Consider the following 15389-nt stretch of genomic DNA (forward strand, 5'->3'; position numbering starts at 1 on the left):
TTTCCATGTCAATTATTTGTTTTATTTATGTTAGGTGCATTTTTCTTATTATATATGACAATGTGATGATGAGTGTATGCTTATGTAGCCATTGTGATGCTGTAGATGTGTATGATCAAACATGCACTTTCGCGAAAAAGAGTTCGCCTGATTAGACCCATATATATGTATGTATACACACACACACACGTATATATTTTTGTATAAGCCATCCAACATTATATAACATGCCTTCCTTTAATTCTCACTCCTACCCTAGAACATTATTCTGCATGTAGTGTCCCCACAATTTCCACTTTTTCTATGTAATTTGCTTCTTCCCCTTTCTAAAGATCCTACTTCCAGCTCTTCTATTGCTGTTATGATACTCCAATACATCAAATATACTTGGTTTAGACTTTGAATTCCATTTTCTAGTAATTGCTTTTTTGAGTAACCACCAGAATTAAATTTAACAAGGCCTTACTATATCTAGACAATTCAGATCCTGTATCCCAGCTCAAAAAAATCATTTCATCAGTTACACCCATTTGCTCACCCAATATTTCTGACAGAGTTCTCTAAAGGGAAAATAATGTCTGCCAACTCATTACACTCCCAAAACATATGTTCTCAGTTACATCTTTCTTCACCATCACACCAACCTTTGCCATCAACCTGTGGAAAAATTATTTGGAGTCTGCTTGGGGTGTAAAATTATCTATACAAACACTACCAAGCAAAAATCCTAAATCTTTTAGACTGTGTCATACTGGAAAGCCATACATATGTCCTCCCATTCTTTCCCTGTGAATTGTTAATCCAATCTCTATTCCCAATCTCTATTCCCAATCTTCTCTAACCTCCTCTGAGTCCTATAGCTATTGTGCAATATTTTATATGACCTGCTAATTATCTCTTTACTTAACAGCAGTGTCTGTTCTAGATTCAACTAAAACATTTACTAGAGCAGGTATTTCACTCAGGATTCCTCTGATCCTTTCTTTTTGCCTATACCCTGACATCAATGCCTGATAGGGAAGGCAGTCTCTAGCCTGCAGTACAAATGTCTTCTTGGTCTCATCCCATTATATTACCTTTCTCTCCTAGTTACTTGCTCCAATACCTTGGTTCCATTGCCAGTTTTCTCCAGTATATTCCAGCCCCCTCTTTCCTATGCTCTGTACTCCCTAATTGCAGTCATCCCGATTGGCAACATTTCCTATCCGCATTCTCGTCTTGGCTTAGTCCAAAGAATAATTTCTGCTACTTTATGAGCATAATATTCTGCATGGTTATTATTCTCCTTATAAAATCCCACTTTCCTCTTACTTCTTGAATCTCCCCTCTGTTTCATCATCCCTTTCCACTTTGAATTACAGCTTTCTGCTTGTATTATGTATATGAGTCTTAACCATGTAGCTTTAAATACCCCTTTAAATCAGGTAATCTTAAACCACTTTGTTCTGTAGGAAGGATCAACTTATCCCACTTAAACCTTGCCCCTTTCCCCTCCCAGATAAATTCTTCCAACTCATTATTAATCATGGTCCACAACTTCACCTCTGGTTGATAAAAATATGCCTGACCTGTATATAAAACTAAAGGGACTAAAAAATGTTCACTGCTTGCATCTTGTTATCCCATATCCATAGGCAAGAGCTTCCAGTGTCTCCATTTTTGTATTACCTTTTGTTTAATCTTCTTCCCACATATCCTTAGTTGCCATAATTTTTTTTAACCCATACTCCTAAATACTTCATTTTATCATGTCCCCATAAATATGGGTATTGCTGAATCAATTCATGTGTAGGTCCACAGTTCACAGCTTTAGTCTTTTTTTTAATATTCATTAATTTTATATTCAGAAAAAAAAATTAAAACTGTCTCAATATGTTCCATAACACTGAGAAGTCATTTCCTGGTTTTATCGGGTCCAAAATAATACTGTCTGCAAATAAAGCAAACTTTTCATGATTACCATACCAATTATAGCATTGAATCTCTGATTATCTTACTTTCTTTGCCAATGGTTCTAAATATAACACAGAGAAATGAGGATACCCCTACCTGGTTCCTCTGTTTAAACACAATTTATCAGAGAGGAACTCTCCTACTTTGATTTTTGCCTGTTATCCCCCATATATCCTCCTAATTAACATTATTATTGTATTACAGAATGCAAATGTTCCATAACCCTGCTCATAAAATACTAGCTTACTCTGTCGAATTCTTTCTTGGTATCAAGACCAAACGAGAACAGTGATATTTTCTTGAATTTTGCTGTCCTTTGGATCATTATTGTTCTATTAATGTTGTCAAATGTTTGCTTTCCCTCCACAAAAACATACTTTTTTTTGCCTTTCTTATAGTCATTGTAGATATAAAAACATTATAATCATGGTTTAAAATTGAAATAGCTACGAAGCTGGATTTCGTTGGTCTTTACCATCTTTTGGCATTATAGCCAGCACAGTTTTTTTTCCAGGATTTAAGTATCTCCTTCTAAAATACTAACTTCCACCAGAATACCATATATTCCTTGAGACTATCCAGCAGATTGGTTATAAATCACCATTTTAATCTCTTCTCCTCCTATCTTAACTGTTAATTGTTGACCCCCCCCCCTCATCTACCTCTAACCTTAGCATACTTAAGTCTTCCATATATTTCCATTTGTGCTCTTTCTTGATTTCTATATTTCTCTGCTTTACAAAAATGTTCATAAAATTTCCAAAATATGTTTAATACCTCTACAACATTATCTGGTTATTTTTCTTGTAATAGGCTCCTTAAGTGAAATGTTTTCATTTTTACTGAGATTTGTAGAGGTCTGAGAATGAGAAAAACTTAAACATTATTGTTTCTCCACACTGTGAACCTTAATTGGTAAAACAGCTTTAATCTTTCTCTCTAACAGCAGAAAACGTTTTCTTCTTTTTGCCTTTGTTGACTCATCATTTTCATTGTACTGGGTGCTTTCAAAGGAGTACCATCACCAAAAACAGAGGCAGGAGGAACTTTTATAATTTCTTCTTTGTCTTTTTATACTACTCTTTCTTCCAGACTTCATTTTGCTTATTATCTCTGTGTGTCATCTTAGAAGATAATATACTGGACTTTCTATGTGATCCTTTAAATCCCATTTTACGTGGCTTTTAATTCTACATACCTTATCTTTTTTCCTCATTTGTATATTTTTTTTTTGCAAAAGAAAAGATTTTATGGCTATGCAGCTCTTTAACTCAGTTAAAGTTCAAGTACAATTGAAACGCTTATCTTCTCAGGGACAAAGTCCCCCCCCCCCCCCAGTTCATTCCCTTGGCTTTCAGATTACAATAAAAGTAGTTAAATGTAGAAAATGGGCAATTTAAGTCCATAGAACTGTGCTAAAGCACGCTCCATTGCCCCTCCCAATCTCAGCAATCTACAGTGGCTACTTCAGAATCATATGACATGTACTGATGATGCAAATGAAAACAATATTTTATTTATTCATTCTTCCCCTTGTTGCAACTTTGTGACAATGGAATGCATGCAAGCAGCATACAGAAATCAGTGCTTTTATTTTATGCTTTTATTAAATTGGAAAAAATCTCACAAAATGTTTTCTATAGTAAAAGCAGGTTATTAAAAGCAGGTTATTATTTTTATGTTAATTTTGTTCTTTCTCTGGCCTCAGGATCCTGCATTTGTACTTTACTATAGTGCACTAGGTAATTGTCCTTGAATGTGCAGCACCATACCTCTCAACTATCCAGATTTTTACCTCATGTTTTTGGTCTGTGACTGTTTGTCATAAAATTGTGTTTTTTTTGCCAAATAATTGAGGGCTGAAGTCAGAAAATAATGACAGATATTTGAGTTTTCGGACTTTATACCGTTCAGAAAAAATCATGCTAATGCAAAATTAGTCACTTTCTAAGTTTGTAAGAGCAATATTTAAAAAGCGTCCTTATTTTGCGGTCTTTGTCTCCCCCTGCTGTTTATGGCTTTGTCTCAACTTCTTGCTCTAAGAGGTTGATAGGTACGTGCAGCACATGTCGTATTTCTGCTCTGGTGTTTCCTGTCCCTTGTAAATACATGTTTTATGGTAAATTAGTGCAAATGTTAGTCAGAAATGTCAAATGTTAAAGTTTTGTATATTTTACTAATCTAAATTACCTTCCAAAACATACAAGAAGCAGTGACTATCCCTACTGATTCTGTGTGTAGTTCTCCACTAAATGATGTCAGCATACCATGCAAGGGACTTGCTTCCGGTTAGGTGATTGGCAGGAATATTTAAATGTTGACACCGACATTTCCATATTTTAAAATTCATTTCTGGTCTTCGACAAACTCCTGCACATTCATTGTACAACACAGCTGCACATTTGACAAGGCATGGATGCATAATGGCCAGAAAGGAAATGTTTGCAGTTGTGTTCAACTAATTGTTTGCACTTCATCTTTAAGTATTGTCTATCCTTAAAACAAATAAAAACAAAACAATAATCTATAGGGGATATTTGTCTGCCAAATGTACATGGCCATTTTAGTCAAGGGAATAATTACATATAGAATCCCTACACAGCCACAGATCCAATAATTCTTTCTTCGAAATATAAAACAACAATGCATGTTTTAAAATTTAGTGACTAGATTAGAAGCTAAAATGACTAACAGGTTACTTGCAAAAGGAAAACGCTGTGAAATTACTGATGGCTCTGAACTGACAAGAAAAAAGGATGAAGGTAGTGCTTTTTATATGTGGCATCTGCCAGCTGATGCTAGGAGGACACAAAAATAATCCTGGTATTACCTTCATTCAGGGTGACTTCCAACGGCATCAAAAATCAGGCTGGACCATGAGTGATAACAGTAAGGAGATGATTTGTTATACCGCTCCTAGGCTATGGTATGCCGAATACAAGATTCATTAACTCATTAACAGTATTATCATCTAAATTACATTTAACATGTTGCAAGTTACTTCCGAAGTGTCTTAAATGCTTGCTATTTGACAGATTAGTGGATACCGAATCTGAAACACCCAACCCTTGAAACAAATTTTAGCCACCAGTTCTTGGTGTAATTTCAACATTCTGCACTGTACTTGCATACTATCCATTTTTATAGACCAGTCCCCTAACCCCAGGAGGCAGCCTGAATAAACATACTGTGATATTTCATTACCAGCAGTTATGATAATAGATCAAACCACATGTCACAGTATATTCTTGAAAAAGTTTTAAATGTGGCTTTAAAGGCTATAAGACTGCATAGTTTCAAACTCTAACTGTAGCTTATCTCCAATGTAAACAAAAAGTACAAATATCAAAATGTCTGTCTTCTCGTTTACATCCCACTGATGTGTTTGCAGCAGTAGAAAGTTTCCTGAATACCCATGTCTTTTTTAAATAAGAAAAGTATGACAGCATATTGAAAACTTTTTTTTTTACTTCTAGTCAAGGGAAAGCATAGGAGAAAAGTGAATCTGAATACACAGTCTAAAGACAAGGGCCTGACAGAAACACATTTTAAAGTTGTGCTGCCATTGTAAAGACTTAAAATTATACTTGGATATAATACAGCACTTTTTTAACCAGACACAATGCTTTGGCTTTAAGTCATAATGTTCAAGTATTTAAAGATGTTTCCTCCTTGTTACAAACATAGTGCTGCATAAAGACAGTCATGGGAAGGGTTAAGCCTGCAAAAACATACCTGAATTCTTTCTAGTAATTCTTTCAAGTAATCTAGTAACCACACATCAGAGATAGACGTAGTTTTTTTTTCTAGGGGAGATTTCCGTTTACTTCAATGTAGTGCGTTCTCGGAGTTGGTATATTTAGATAAGGGTGTGTGGGGGCACAACCCCCCACGTGGGGGTTGCAGGGTGGCATGCCTCACTGCCTACACACTATTTAGTTGGGATTTTTTTGGTTTTATTTAATATTTTATTTAGGTTTCGATGGTTTAAAACATCGATCACTAAAGGTCGATCTTTAGGGATTTGAAGTTTTAAACCTTCGAGATTATAATATAGACCCCATTATGTAAGATTTGTGTTTGCCTTTCTTTTGACTAAGGTACAGGCATCCGGATGTGTTTTGTAACTGTGCCACAGTGCATGCCACTGTACCGAAAACTCTAAGTCAAGATAACATTGCCTTTGATGCCATGCCACAGGTTCAAACCTGACTACTCAGAATGCTTCACCCCATTAATGGAAAACTAAAAACCAGTATCTCTTTCCTGGATTGGAGTCTGTGGTATTTAACCTCAAAACCACAATAATGTTAAGTGCAGAAGTGCCATTCCATCTGCCTGAAATGAAGTAGATGACTGATTAATTCTTTTATTAGAGATTAAAGGTGATTAGATGTTAGGTGATTTTCTGTCAACTGCATCTTCAAAGTGCAGACTTACCTATAGTGAAAATAACATTCCAGGTAGCACTGTCAGAAATGGCCTGCACATTTCTTGCCAAATGTAATCAACTCCACTACTCACAAAAGTTTGGCATCAGACATATGTGCCTAATATGAATAATAGCAGGCAGATGGTACAGTTAATAAAAACATTAGAGTTTAAGAGCAGAGCTTGGTTTTCCCACACAACACACTCATTTGGCACCTTCCTCTATTATGCTGCATTTGTTTTAAAGGCAGTAACAATTTATTAGGTAGCAGCCTAATACCTCACTGCTACATTTAATAGAGACAACAGTTTGACAGTTTACAAGCTGTCATTATAGCAACAGCATGCCAACCTGTTTGCTTCCTTCTACAAACTGTCATATAGGACAGCCTCCTCCTCTTCACCCTTCCTATGGTTCTGGCATGCATTCAGTTTGGATCTTCAGAACTTTAAGAGGCAGTACCGACAGTGTAACAGTTGCCTTTTATATCCTTCATCTTAGTTCAGTCTACAAGAGGTTTGGTAGTTTGAGTGTGTAGTACACCTGTATCAGCAGTAGCGCCGGGATAACCTCTGAGGATACAGCCACTGTTATCAGTTCTGCAGTTCCTGGTAAGTGTACCCAGAAACTGCATATTTTACTACAGTGAAAGTAATAATACAGATAGCACTGCCCTGCAAATTCATTACCAAATACAGTCAGCTTCTCTACTAGGAAATGTCTGCTATCAGACAGATGCGTCTCCAGGTAATAGTATCAACCTAACAAGAAAACCAGCAGCACACTGACCCACAATGCTTGGATATCCAGTTCAGCTCATAAATGGAGCATTTTCTCTGCAGCATCTTTCTGTTCTCCCTCTGCCTTTTGGGGTTATCTTCAGGTATTCCAGTTTCCATCCACGCCCCAAAGGCATGTCATACCTGAGAGGGCAATCCTGCAAATTTCCTGTAGGTGTGCATGTCGTGTGAAAGTGTATGTTTGTGCATTTTGTGCTAGACTGATACCTCTCAACTATTCAGACTTTCTCAGAATGTCTAGATTTTTGCCTAATATGTTTGGTCTGCTCCTCAAAGTTTCTGATAAATCAATGAGAATGGAAGTCACCTACTACTGACAGACAATCACATTTCAGTCTTTATATCCTTCAGAAAATGCATGATAATAGAAAATCTGTTATTCTGTCAACTTTTTAAGTATGTAAGACCAGTATTTAAAATCTGTCCCTGACTATGACCCTTTGTTCCCCCATAATTTCTTGCACTGAGAGGTTGAAAGGTCTTTCACTCAGTAAATGCCAGGATACACTCTGGCTTCCCTGAGATCTTGAAATATCACAGAATAAAATATTAAATAAACAAGGAGGAAACCCCATAGCAATATAGATCATACAAAAAAAGAAATGAATGGGTTACAAGGATATACAAAACAAACTTGTCCATGTACAGACTGTCTCCAAGACAAACACACAAAAAAATAGAGACAACTGAGAGTCTACATAGTACAAACCTGTAGAAAAACAACAAGGAACCACACCGCAGAATAAAACCTCTTGCATAGGACTCCACTGTCAAGACAGTGGAAACAGGGGAGGCTGCTTGACTGATGTCAGCTCAGAAAGAATAGGTGAAATAGTAAAAACTGCACAAACAATTGTACTCATTAGGGTTCTGGTGTCATTATGCATCGGAAAACAAATGATCTTGTTGGGAAAGGAAGTGAAGGACGTGCAGAAATGAAATGGGATCTTGGACAAACCATATACACATTACTTTGTTGGAGCCACTGAAAAAGCTAGGATGTTCTGATGACTGATTTAAAATGTAATACTACAAACATTTTATAAAAGATCATGGGAGGAGAAGTACAGTATAGATGAAGAAAAAGAAGGATAAAAAAGGCAGACATTATTCCCATACAAAAGAAAGGTTCTGAGGCAGATACTAGAAGATCAGGTTTTATCTCACTGCTACTGAAAATCACAAAATAACAGTTATCCCACTTCACAAGGGTAGACCATCAAATGACTCTGGAAACTACAGACCTATTACTCTGACTAGTCTAATATGCAAAGCCATGGAACAAATTCTCATAGAAATAAGCAACCTTCAGACTGGATACAACCCAGTTTGATTTTGTCAAGGGAAGTTCATGCCTACTAAAACTGGTGGATATCTTTGAGAAGGTCACCAGGGCAATAGATGATGGGGAAATGGTCCATACCATCTACCTGGACTTGGCTAAGGCATTCAATGCAATACCCCATGCAAGTACAGTAGACAAACTCACCAAACTGGTCAAACTCCTACATAAGTTGCTGGATTTCCAGCTGGCTCACAGGCAGGATCAGAAGTCAGGACTGGTGAGAACAGCTCCACTAAGAGACCAGTGAACAGAGGACTACCTCAGGAATCCATGCTGGGGCTGCTTCTATTTGGCATCTACTTCTCAGAGGTAAAGGCTACTGTCAAGGGCCTTTGGCTGACCAAGTTCACAAATAAATGCAAGTTGGGAGCTATTACAGTTTCCCCGTGACACAAACATCTTACAAGGTGGTCTAACAAAGACAAATGAATGGTGCCAAAGACATGGATTAAAACTCATTGCCAAAAAATACTTCACAGTGCCTTTCGGGAAAACTGCTACCCAGGCTAATTACTGCATTGATAAGACACACCTAGGGCTGACCTAGTATTCAGGGATCTGGCAATATATGTAGACAGTAATCTGGCCTTTGACAACATGTGCCCAAGGTAGGAAAATCATTGTGTTACCCAACTTATAAGTAGGGGCATGGCATCCAAGGAAGTCATAGTGCCACTTTATTCAGACCTTATCAGACCTACCGATGAGTATAATGCCTTCTTCAGCATGTACCGGAGCAGAAATATGCAACAGTTGAAATGCCCACAAAGGTTCCTTACCAGCAGTATCCAGGGTATAAACACATTGTCCTATATGGATCCCTTTAAAGTCCCATCTCTATGTCTCTTATAGGTTACTGAGAAGTGATCTATGCCTAGCATATAAGGCATCCTTGGATCCAGCTCTGATGGACCTTTTGCACATCCACAAAAACAGTATCAGAACCACTAGATCCAACTATTTAAATGCTGCTTGTGTTATAAATAAGACATGTTGGCAAGACAGATATGCGTCTCAGAGGAACCCCATGCTCTAGAAAAGGATTCCCATCCATGTAAAGCAGAGTCCATCCCTAACCCTATTTAAACATAACCTTGACCAATGGATGGGAAATCAGAAATTCATCTTGTGTCTAGCCTCCATGTCTCTAATAGACAGTAATACCTGAACTAATAAAGTCCCCCACATAACTACTAGAACCTTCCTAACTAACATATCACTTCTTAATAAATGCCCACAACAGGACACAGTAGGGTTAGATTGCATGGCTAGGCTTATAAAGGCCTTGGTGGTCGTTAGCCTAGTATATACCTATGAACCTAAAATTTTTCGAAAGAAAATGTAAATATTTAATGGCTTCTACTGCACACATGATGCAAAGACAGAATTTTACAGCAGGAATAAAATGCCAAAAAAATCAAGCAAATGGGTAGGATTCATATGCGAATCTTACCATAGGCAACAGCAGCAGTGTAATTATGGTGATGACCCCACAATAATCCATGCCACAAAGAACAGTCACTGACAAATGCAAGCAAGAGCTGAATGTCATGAGCTGGAATAATTATCAGTAAGCCTGGGAGAATAAGGGTAGAATGGTTAAGTAGGAAAAAAAAACAACTCAAAGAGAGAGAGAACAAACCAGAACATGACCTTAAGGAACTATCAACAGTAAAGTAGGAAAACAGACCTAGATATCCAATACAGAGCTGAAACATAATACTCTGTAGAGAAGAACAGAGAAAGGAAGAATGCACTCAGAATCCCACCACAAGTAGCATTCAACAGTTTAAAGGGGATATATGAGCATATTCCACATTAACTTGCTGGAAACATTGAGAATAAGAAAACATGCCTGTACATCCTCACTCAAAGAAGAGGGCAAATATGCTGAAAAAACAACAAAAACTATTAAACATCAGTAAATATTCAAAGGAAGAAAACAGGACCCAGTCGCAATCTCACAAATGGGCGTACTTATGAGAAGGGAAAACACAAACACAATTACCAGCTGGACATTCATGGAAAGTAATGAACTAGCAACTATTCAGAATGTCACAGTGTGTCAAGCACAGAGGTGAGGCACTGATACCCAACAGTGTACAAACAATATACGAGTAGCCAGGAATTGTGACAGTATTTACAGAATTTCATACTGGGGAGCATCTACGACTATTCGAGAAAAATGCTGTGTTATCAGTACTCCTACACCAACAAGCACACAAGAACATTCATGGAATTGTGAGGATCAGTAGGTATGCAAGGAGTTGTGCCTTACTGTTCATATGTGATGTAATCAAGGGTGGAGAAAAAGCACTCTAAGTAGTGAGGTGTTAGAATTGAAGAAGATATTATTTTAAGTGGAAATTTAATTAAAAGAACACTGGAAAGTTATAATTAGATACTGTCAGCTGGCAATAGTCAACCAATCAGAAGGGTAGACACAACCTGTCACATGCTTAAGAAATGTCCAACAATAGAGCAGTATACTCAAAATGCACAATGGGACTAAGGGGACTGTAGTGGGGATGGGACACATGGCTTCCAGCAAGAAAACTGCAGATTGACATGAAGTTTTTCAAGACATATAAAATGCTAAATGGTGCTGGACAAAAGAAGTATTTTTAATAACAACCCAGAACAAAAAAACAACAAATAAACACAAAGCAGTAAATACACAACACATCTGTAAATTATCAAGCTACCTAAGACAATGCAGAAAAAAATATTAGAGAGAGACTTGGATGATTCAGTGTGCTCATTATATATGTTTATGCTTCATGTATACCCAAACTGTAATAGTACTTATTTGTCCCTAATTCAAGCACGTCTGTGCAAATTTTCTAGTGAGCAGGAAATGAAACCACACCCTCATTCTTTTAGCAGAGAATGGAAAATACATTGTGAGCTAACTGACTGGCATGGGTCTGAAATAAAGGGCAATATAAAATGTAATCATCTAATCATTAGTTAGAAAATAATAAAAATATTCTTGACTGAAGACATGCCACCTAAAAACTCTATACTTTAAAAGGTTGTGTAGATTTTTAAAATATTATGCATAATTATTTACAGTCATAACAAGGCTAATACTTACAGCGACTTTGTATGCTGCTTCTATGTAAAATACGAGGTTCTGAATGAAAGCAACTTCATCCAGCGTAAACACAATGCGTAAACCTGGGACAGAAACAAAATGTATTACCAGTCACAATTTTATTAAACATATGCCCAATAAGCAAGCATTGACAGAAGTTTTAAATCATTAAGCTGTAGCTGTCTATTCACTTCCATTAAAATTTTCTTGAATAAATCATATGAAAATCCTCTTGACCACTACAGTCCACAGAAACATTTTTTTCACTGCTGTCTCACTTTGTGTGGGGGCTGCCAGATTTTCTGTTCTAAGTAAGATATTTACTAATGAAACATTTTGCAGGTTAAAATACACAGTCAACCCATGCAAAAACATTTTCACTTAATAGCGTCTCTCATATAATTTTAGTGTTTTTTTTTATTTTATGCCATACAAAAGTGTATGAAAAGTCAAAGTCAAATTAAACCCCTACTTCCCCATAACCACAAGTAATACACATTCACACACAGAAAGATATACTCATGCATTACAATAACTTATTTCTTCCTATGTATAATGTTATAGTGTCTTGATTTTATATATATATATATATATATATATATATATATATATATATATATATATAAATAAGCTTGCATATTTTTGCTTTCACCTGCTAATTGTTATTTTTATGTGGACCTTCTCTCCCTAGCATACAGCTCATATTTTACCTTCAGAATTAGGGATAAAGTAGGATAAATAAAATTAAAAATAGACAAAAATAGATAAATAAGAGAAAGCCTTCAAATGAAGGACAGATTTTACTGTCAACTTTGAACTTCTCAAAAATGTTGAGTTTTAGCATGGTTGGATAACATTTTAAGACAAAAATAGTGACATCACTAAAACAGAAATACAACTTCATATCTTATTTCTGGGAGAGTCCAACTGGATAGAAGTTCATTTTCAGTGGAGGCTGGGGGGAGAAAAGCTCCAAATTATTACAAAACTTATTAAGAACAATAATTTTACAATCTTGAAAAATAAAGCAAAAACATTTCCAGTTTAAATAATTATAACAAATTAGACATAATATAAAAACATTGGTTAAAATGGATACAAGAGTATATGACTATCATTTAATATTTAGAGAAATTTTGGACAGTTTGTAGAGAAAGTAAAGGTAACTTAACTTAATACAAATAGGAAATGCCATATGAAGTAAGGGAAAACAGACTTATGGTACATTTAAAGAGAAAGTCAGAGAAGAGAATTAGATAGTAGTAAGGAAGTAAGTGAAGAAGGGAGAGTAAAGAGGTATAAGGAATGAGAAGGAACTTCACATTTAAGGATATAGTTTATCCTGGTTTTGAGCAAGGACAGAGCCAGATTTTAACTAGGAAGCCTTTCAAAGTATTTTTGAAAGATGGTAGGAAGGGTATAGACCTGATGGATACAGGTAAGGATTTTCAGGCCTTATCAGCCTTTTAGAAGCACAGACAATGCCCAACAGATTTGCTAAGTTTGTAGACAGACAGGACTTTTTGGTCACTGGATCGCAATCACTGATGGGGAACATAGTTATGTAGAATTCTTTTTAGTGCTAGACAGGCAGATGGATGCTGTATCATTTTATAGGTGGTAAGAAGTTGTATACATATTACTTGAAGTGGCAATTCTAACCAATTTAGGCTTTTCAATGCTATACAGTTCTGAGTTCTGCAAGGGTTATGTGTTCCAAATTTAACAACTTTTTTACAGCATTGTTCAAGTTTTAATTTTTGTTAAGCCTGGAGGTTAGTAAGGATGGAAGCACCATAAAGAACTGGGGGGAGGTAGACAAATAGTGGCAAGTGTAGTTTTAGTTGTGTTGGTGAGAAAGTTTTTGGATCTGTAAAGCATCCATAGTTTTTGATGAGTTTTTCTTATGCAATTTTGTACATGCAGGTCGAATGTAAGATTATCATCCACTATCAACCCTAATAGTTTGCTATCAGAAATGACTTCAATTGTTGTTTTATCAAGAAAGATGACTTTAAATGTTGTTTTCATGAGACAGGGATTTGGGGGAAAAGGTAGTCATTTGGTCTTTTTTGGATTGGGCAGGAGGTGCGAGTTACAAAGCCATGTTTCAGTGCCTGTTAAAGCTTCCCGAGTAATTTTGTGAAGGTGTACCATGTTGCCAGATGTGCAAATGAGAGTGGAATCAACTGTGTATTGTATTAGGGAGGCCTGTTGTGTGGAAGTGTAAAGGGTGTTGGTGAAAATGTTAGAGGAGGGGACCAAGGGTAGAGCCTTGTGGTACACCGGTGGTGATTGGGAGGTAAGAAGAGAGTGTGCATTGACATTTTACTGACTGATACCTATTGAACAGGTAGCTTTTGAACCACAGAAGGCTGGGATGAGATAGACCTAGTGAAGACATTTGAAGTAGGCATTTGCTGTAACAAACTGTGTCGAATGCTTAAGACAAGTGTAGAAATAAAGAAGAGACTAGTCTGCCATTATCTCTAACTTTTCTGATTGTATCTATATAGGTTAGATGGGTCATGCTAGTAATATGGGAATGACAGAAGCCATATTGTGTAGGGGATAGGAGTTCTTGCAGGAGATAGTCTAGCAATCATTTCTGAATACATCTTTCTAGTATTTTGGTGAAGGGAGATAAGATTGCTATAGGTCTACAATTACTAATGTCTGTTGAATTTTCTCCTTTGTGCAGAGGGATAATGTGCGCCTTTTTCCAGAAAAAAGGAATGTGGGATTCCTGGACTGACCTATTTATAAGGGCTGAGAGAGGACAGGCAAGGCTATTGGCTGCTATTTTTAGACACTCATTTGGAAGGTCATCAGCTGAAGAAGAGCATGTTTTAAGTTTCTTTAAGAGTAGTTTTATATAGCATGTGGGTACAGGTTTGAATCTTTACATAGGATGTAGGCACAGGTTTGAAAGTGAAAGTGGATGTGGTGATATGGGACTGTTGGGCAGGGCTGGGATTAGATGTTGAAGAATCCTTGGTTAGACATGCTACACTATCTATAAAATAAGAGTTGAACTGTATTGCAGTTTCAAGTGGTGAGTTATTGGGAGAGGGGTTTGGGTTGGACTCATGGCTGGGATGTAAGATTTCTTTAATGGATGGCCATTTTTTAAGGATTGTATTTAGTATTATTCTGAAAGTTATTATAAGTATAGTTTTTTGTCTTCATTTGTTTGCTTTTAAGTACAATTGCAAAGTATTCTGAAGATTAAGATATTGAAGTGTTTTATATTTTTCTAATTCTTTCTATGCTTTTTTCTTTGTCCTGCTTTAGCATTCTACTTGTTTTGGATAGCCAAATTGTATTATTTGTTTTCAGTCTCTTGAGATACAAGACTATTTAGGATATTTAGAAAAGTTGTACTGAATTCAATTACAACATCGTCTAAGGGGAGGACTTTTAGGAAGTTGCAGTTAATAGATAATAGTGTAGTAATGAACATTTATGGGTTAAACTTGAAAAAAGTACATGCTGTTTTATAAATATGCTGTTTAACTGGATATGTGACATGTCTAGTCATACAGACTGGGAGAGTCTGACATTGTACCTGTGATGGAGTATTTGCTAGGGTCTGACACCAGGATCCAGTCTAATAGAGAATTTGATGTCTTGCTATAAAGTATGGGGCTATTAATTAGTTCTATGAAACCATACAAGTCCAGTTAAGTATGTTCCTTAGGTCTCTGCTGATAAGGGACTTTGTTTACTGGGATAGTCTGAATGGGTCAAATTTATTTCAGT

General features: G+C 36.4%; 1 protein-coding gene across 4 annotated transcripts in view; it reads right to left on the reverse strand.

Moving 5' to 3' along the window:
* The window catches only part of PHKA2 (phosphorylase kinase regulatory subunit alpha 2), a 1461438-nt gene that overhangs the window by 1054106 nt on the left and 391943 nt on the right, over positions 1-15389 (reverse strand). For all 4 annotated transcript variants that reach the window (XM_044073068.1, XM_044073067.1, XM_044073065.1 and 1 more), the window contains exon 7: positions 11628-11710. In XM_044073068.1, coding sequence (XP_043929003.1) covers positions 11628-11710 — 83 coding nt within the window. The remainder of the gene's footprint in view (positions 1-11627; positions 11711-15389) is intronic.

This window comes from Protopterus annectens, chromosome 5.part1 (genome assembly GCF_019279795.1).
Source record: "Protopterus annectens isolate FY-2018-M chromosome 5.part1, PAN1.0, whole genome shotgun sequence".
NCBI lineage: Eukaryota > Metazoa > Chordata > Ceratodontiformes > Protopteridae > Protopterus > Protopterus annectens.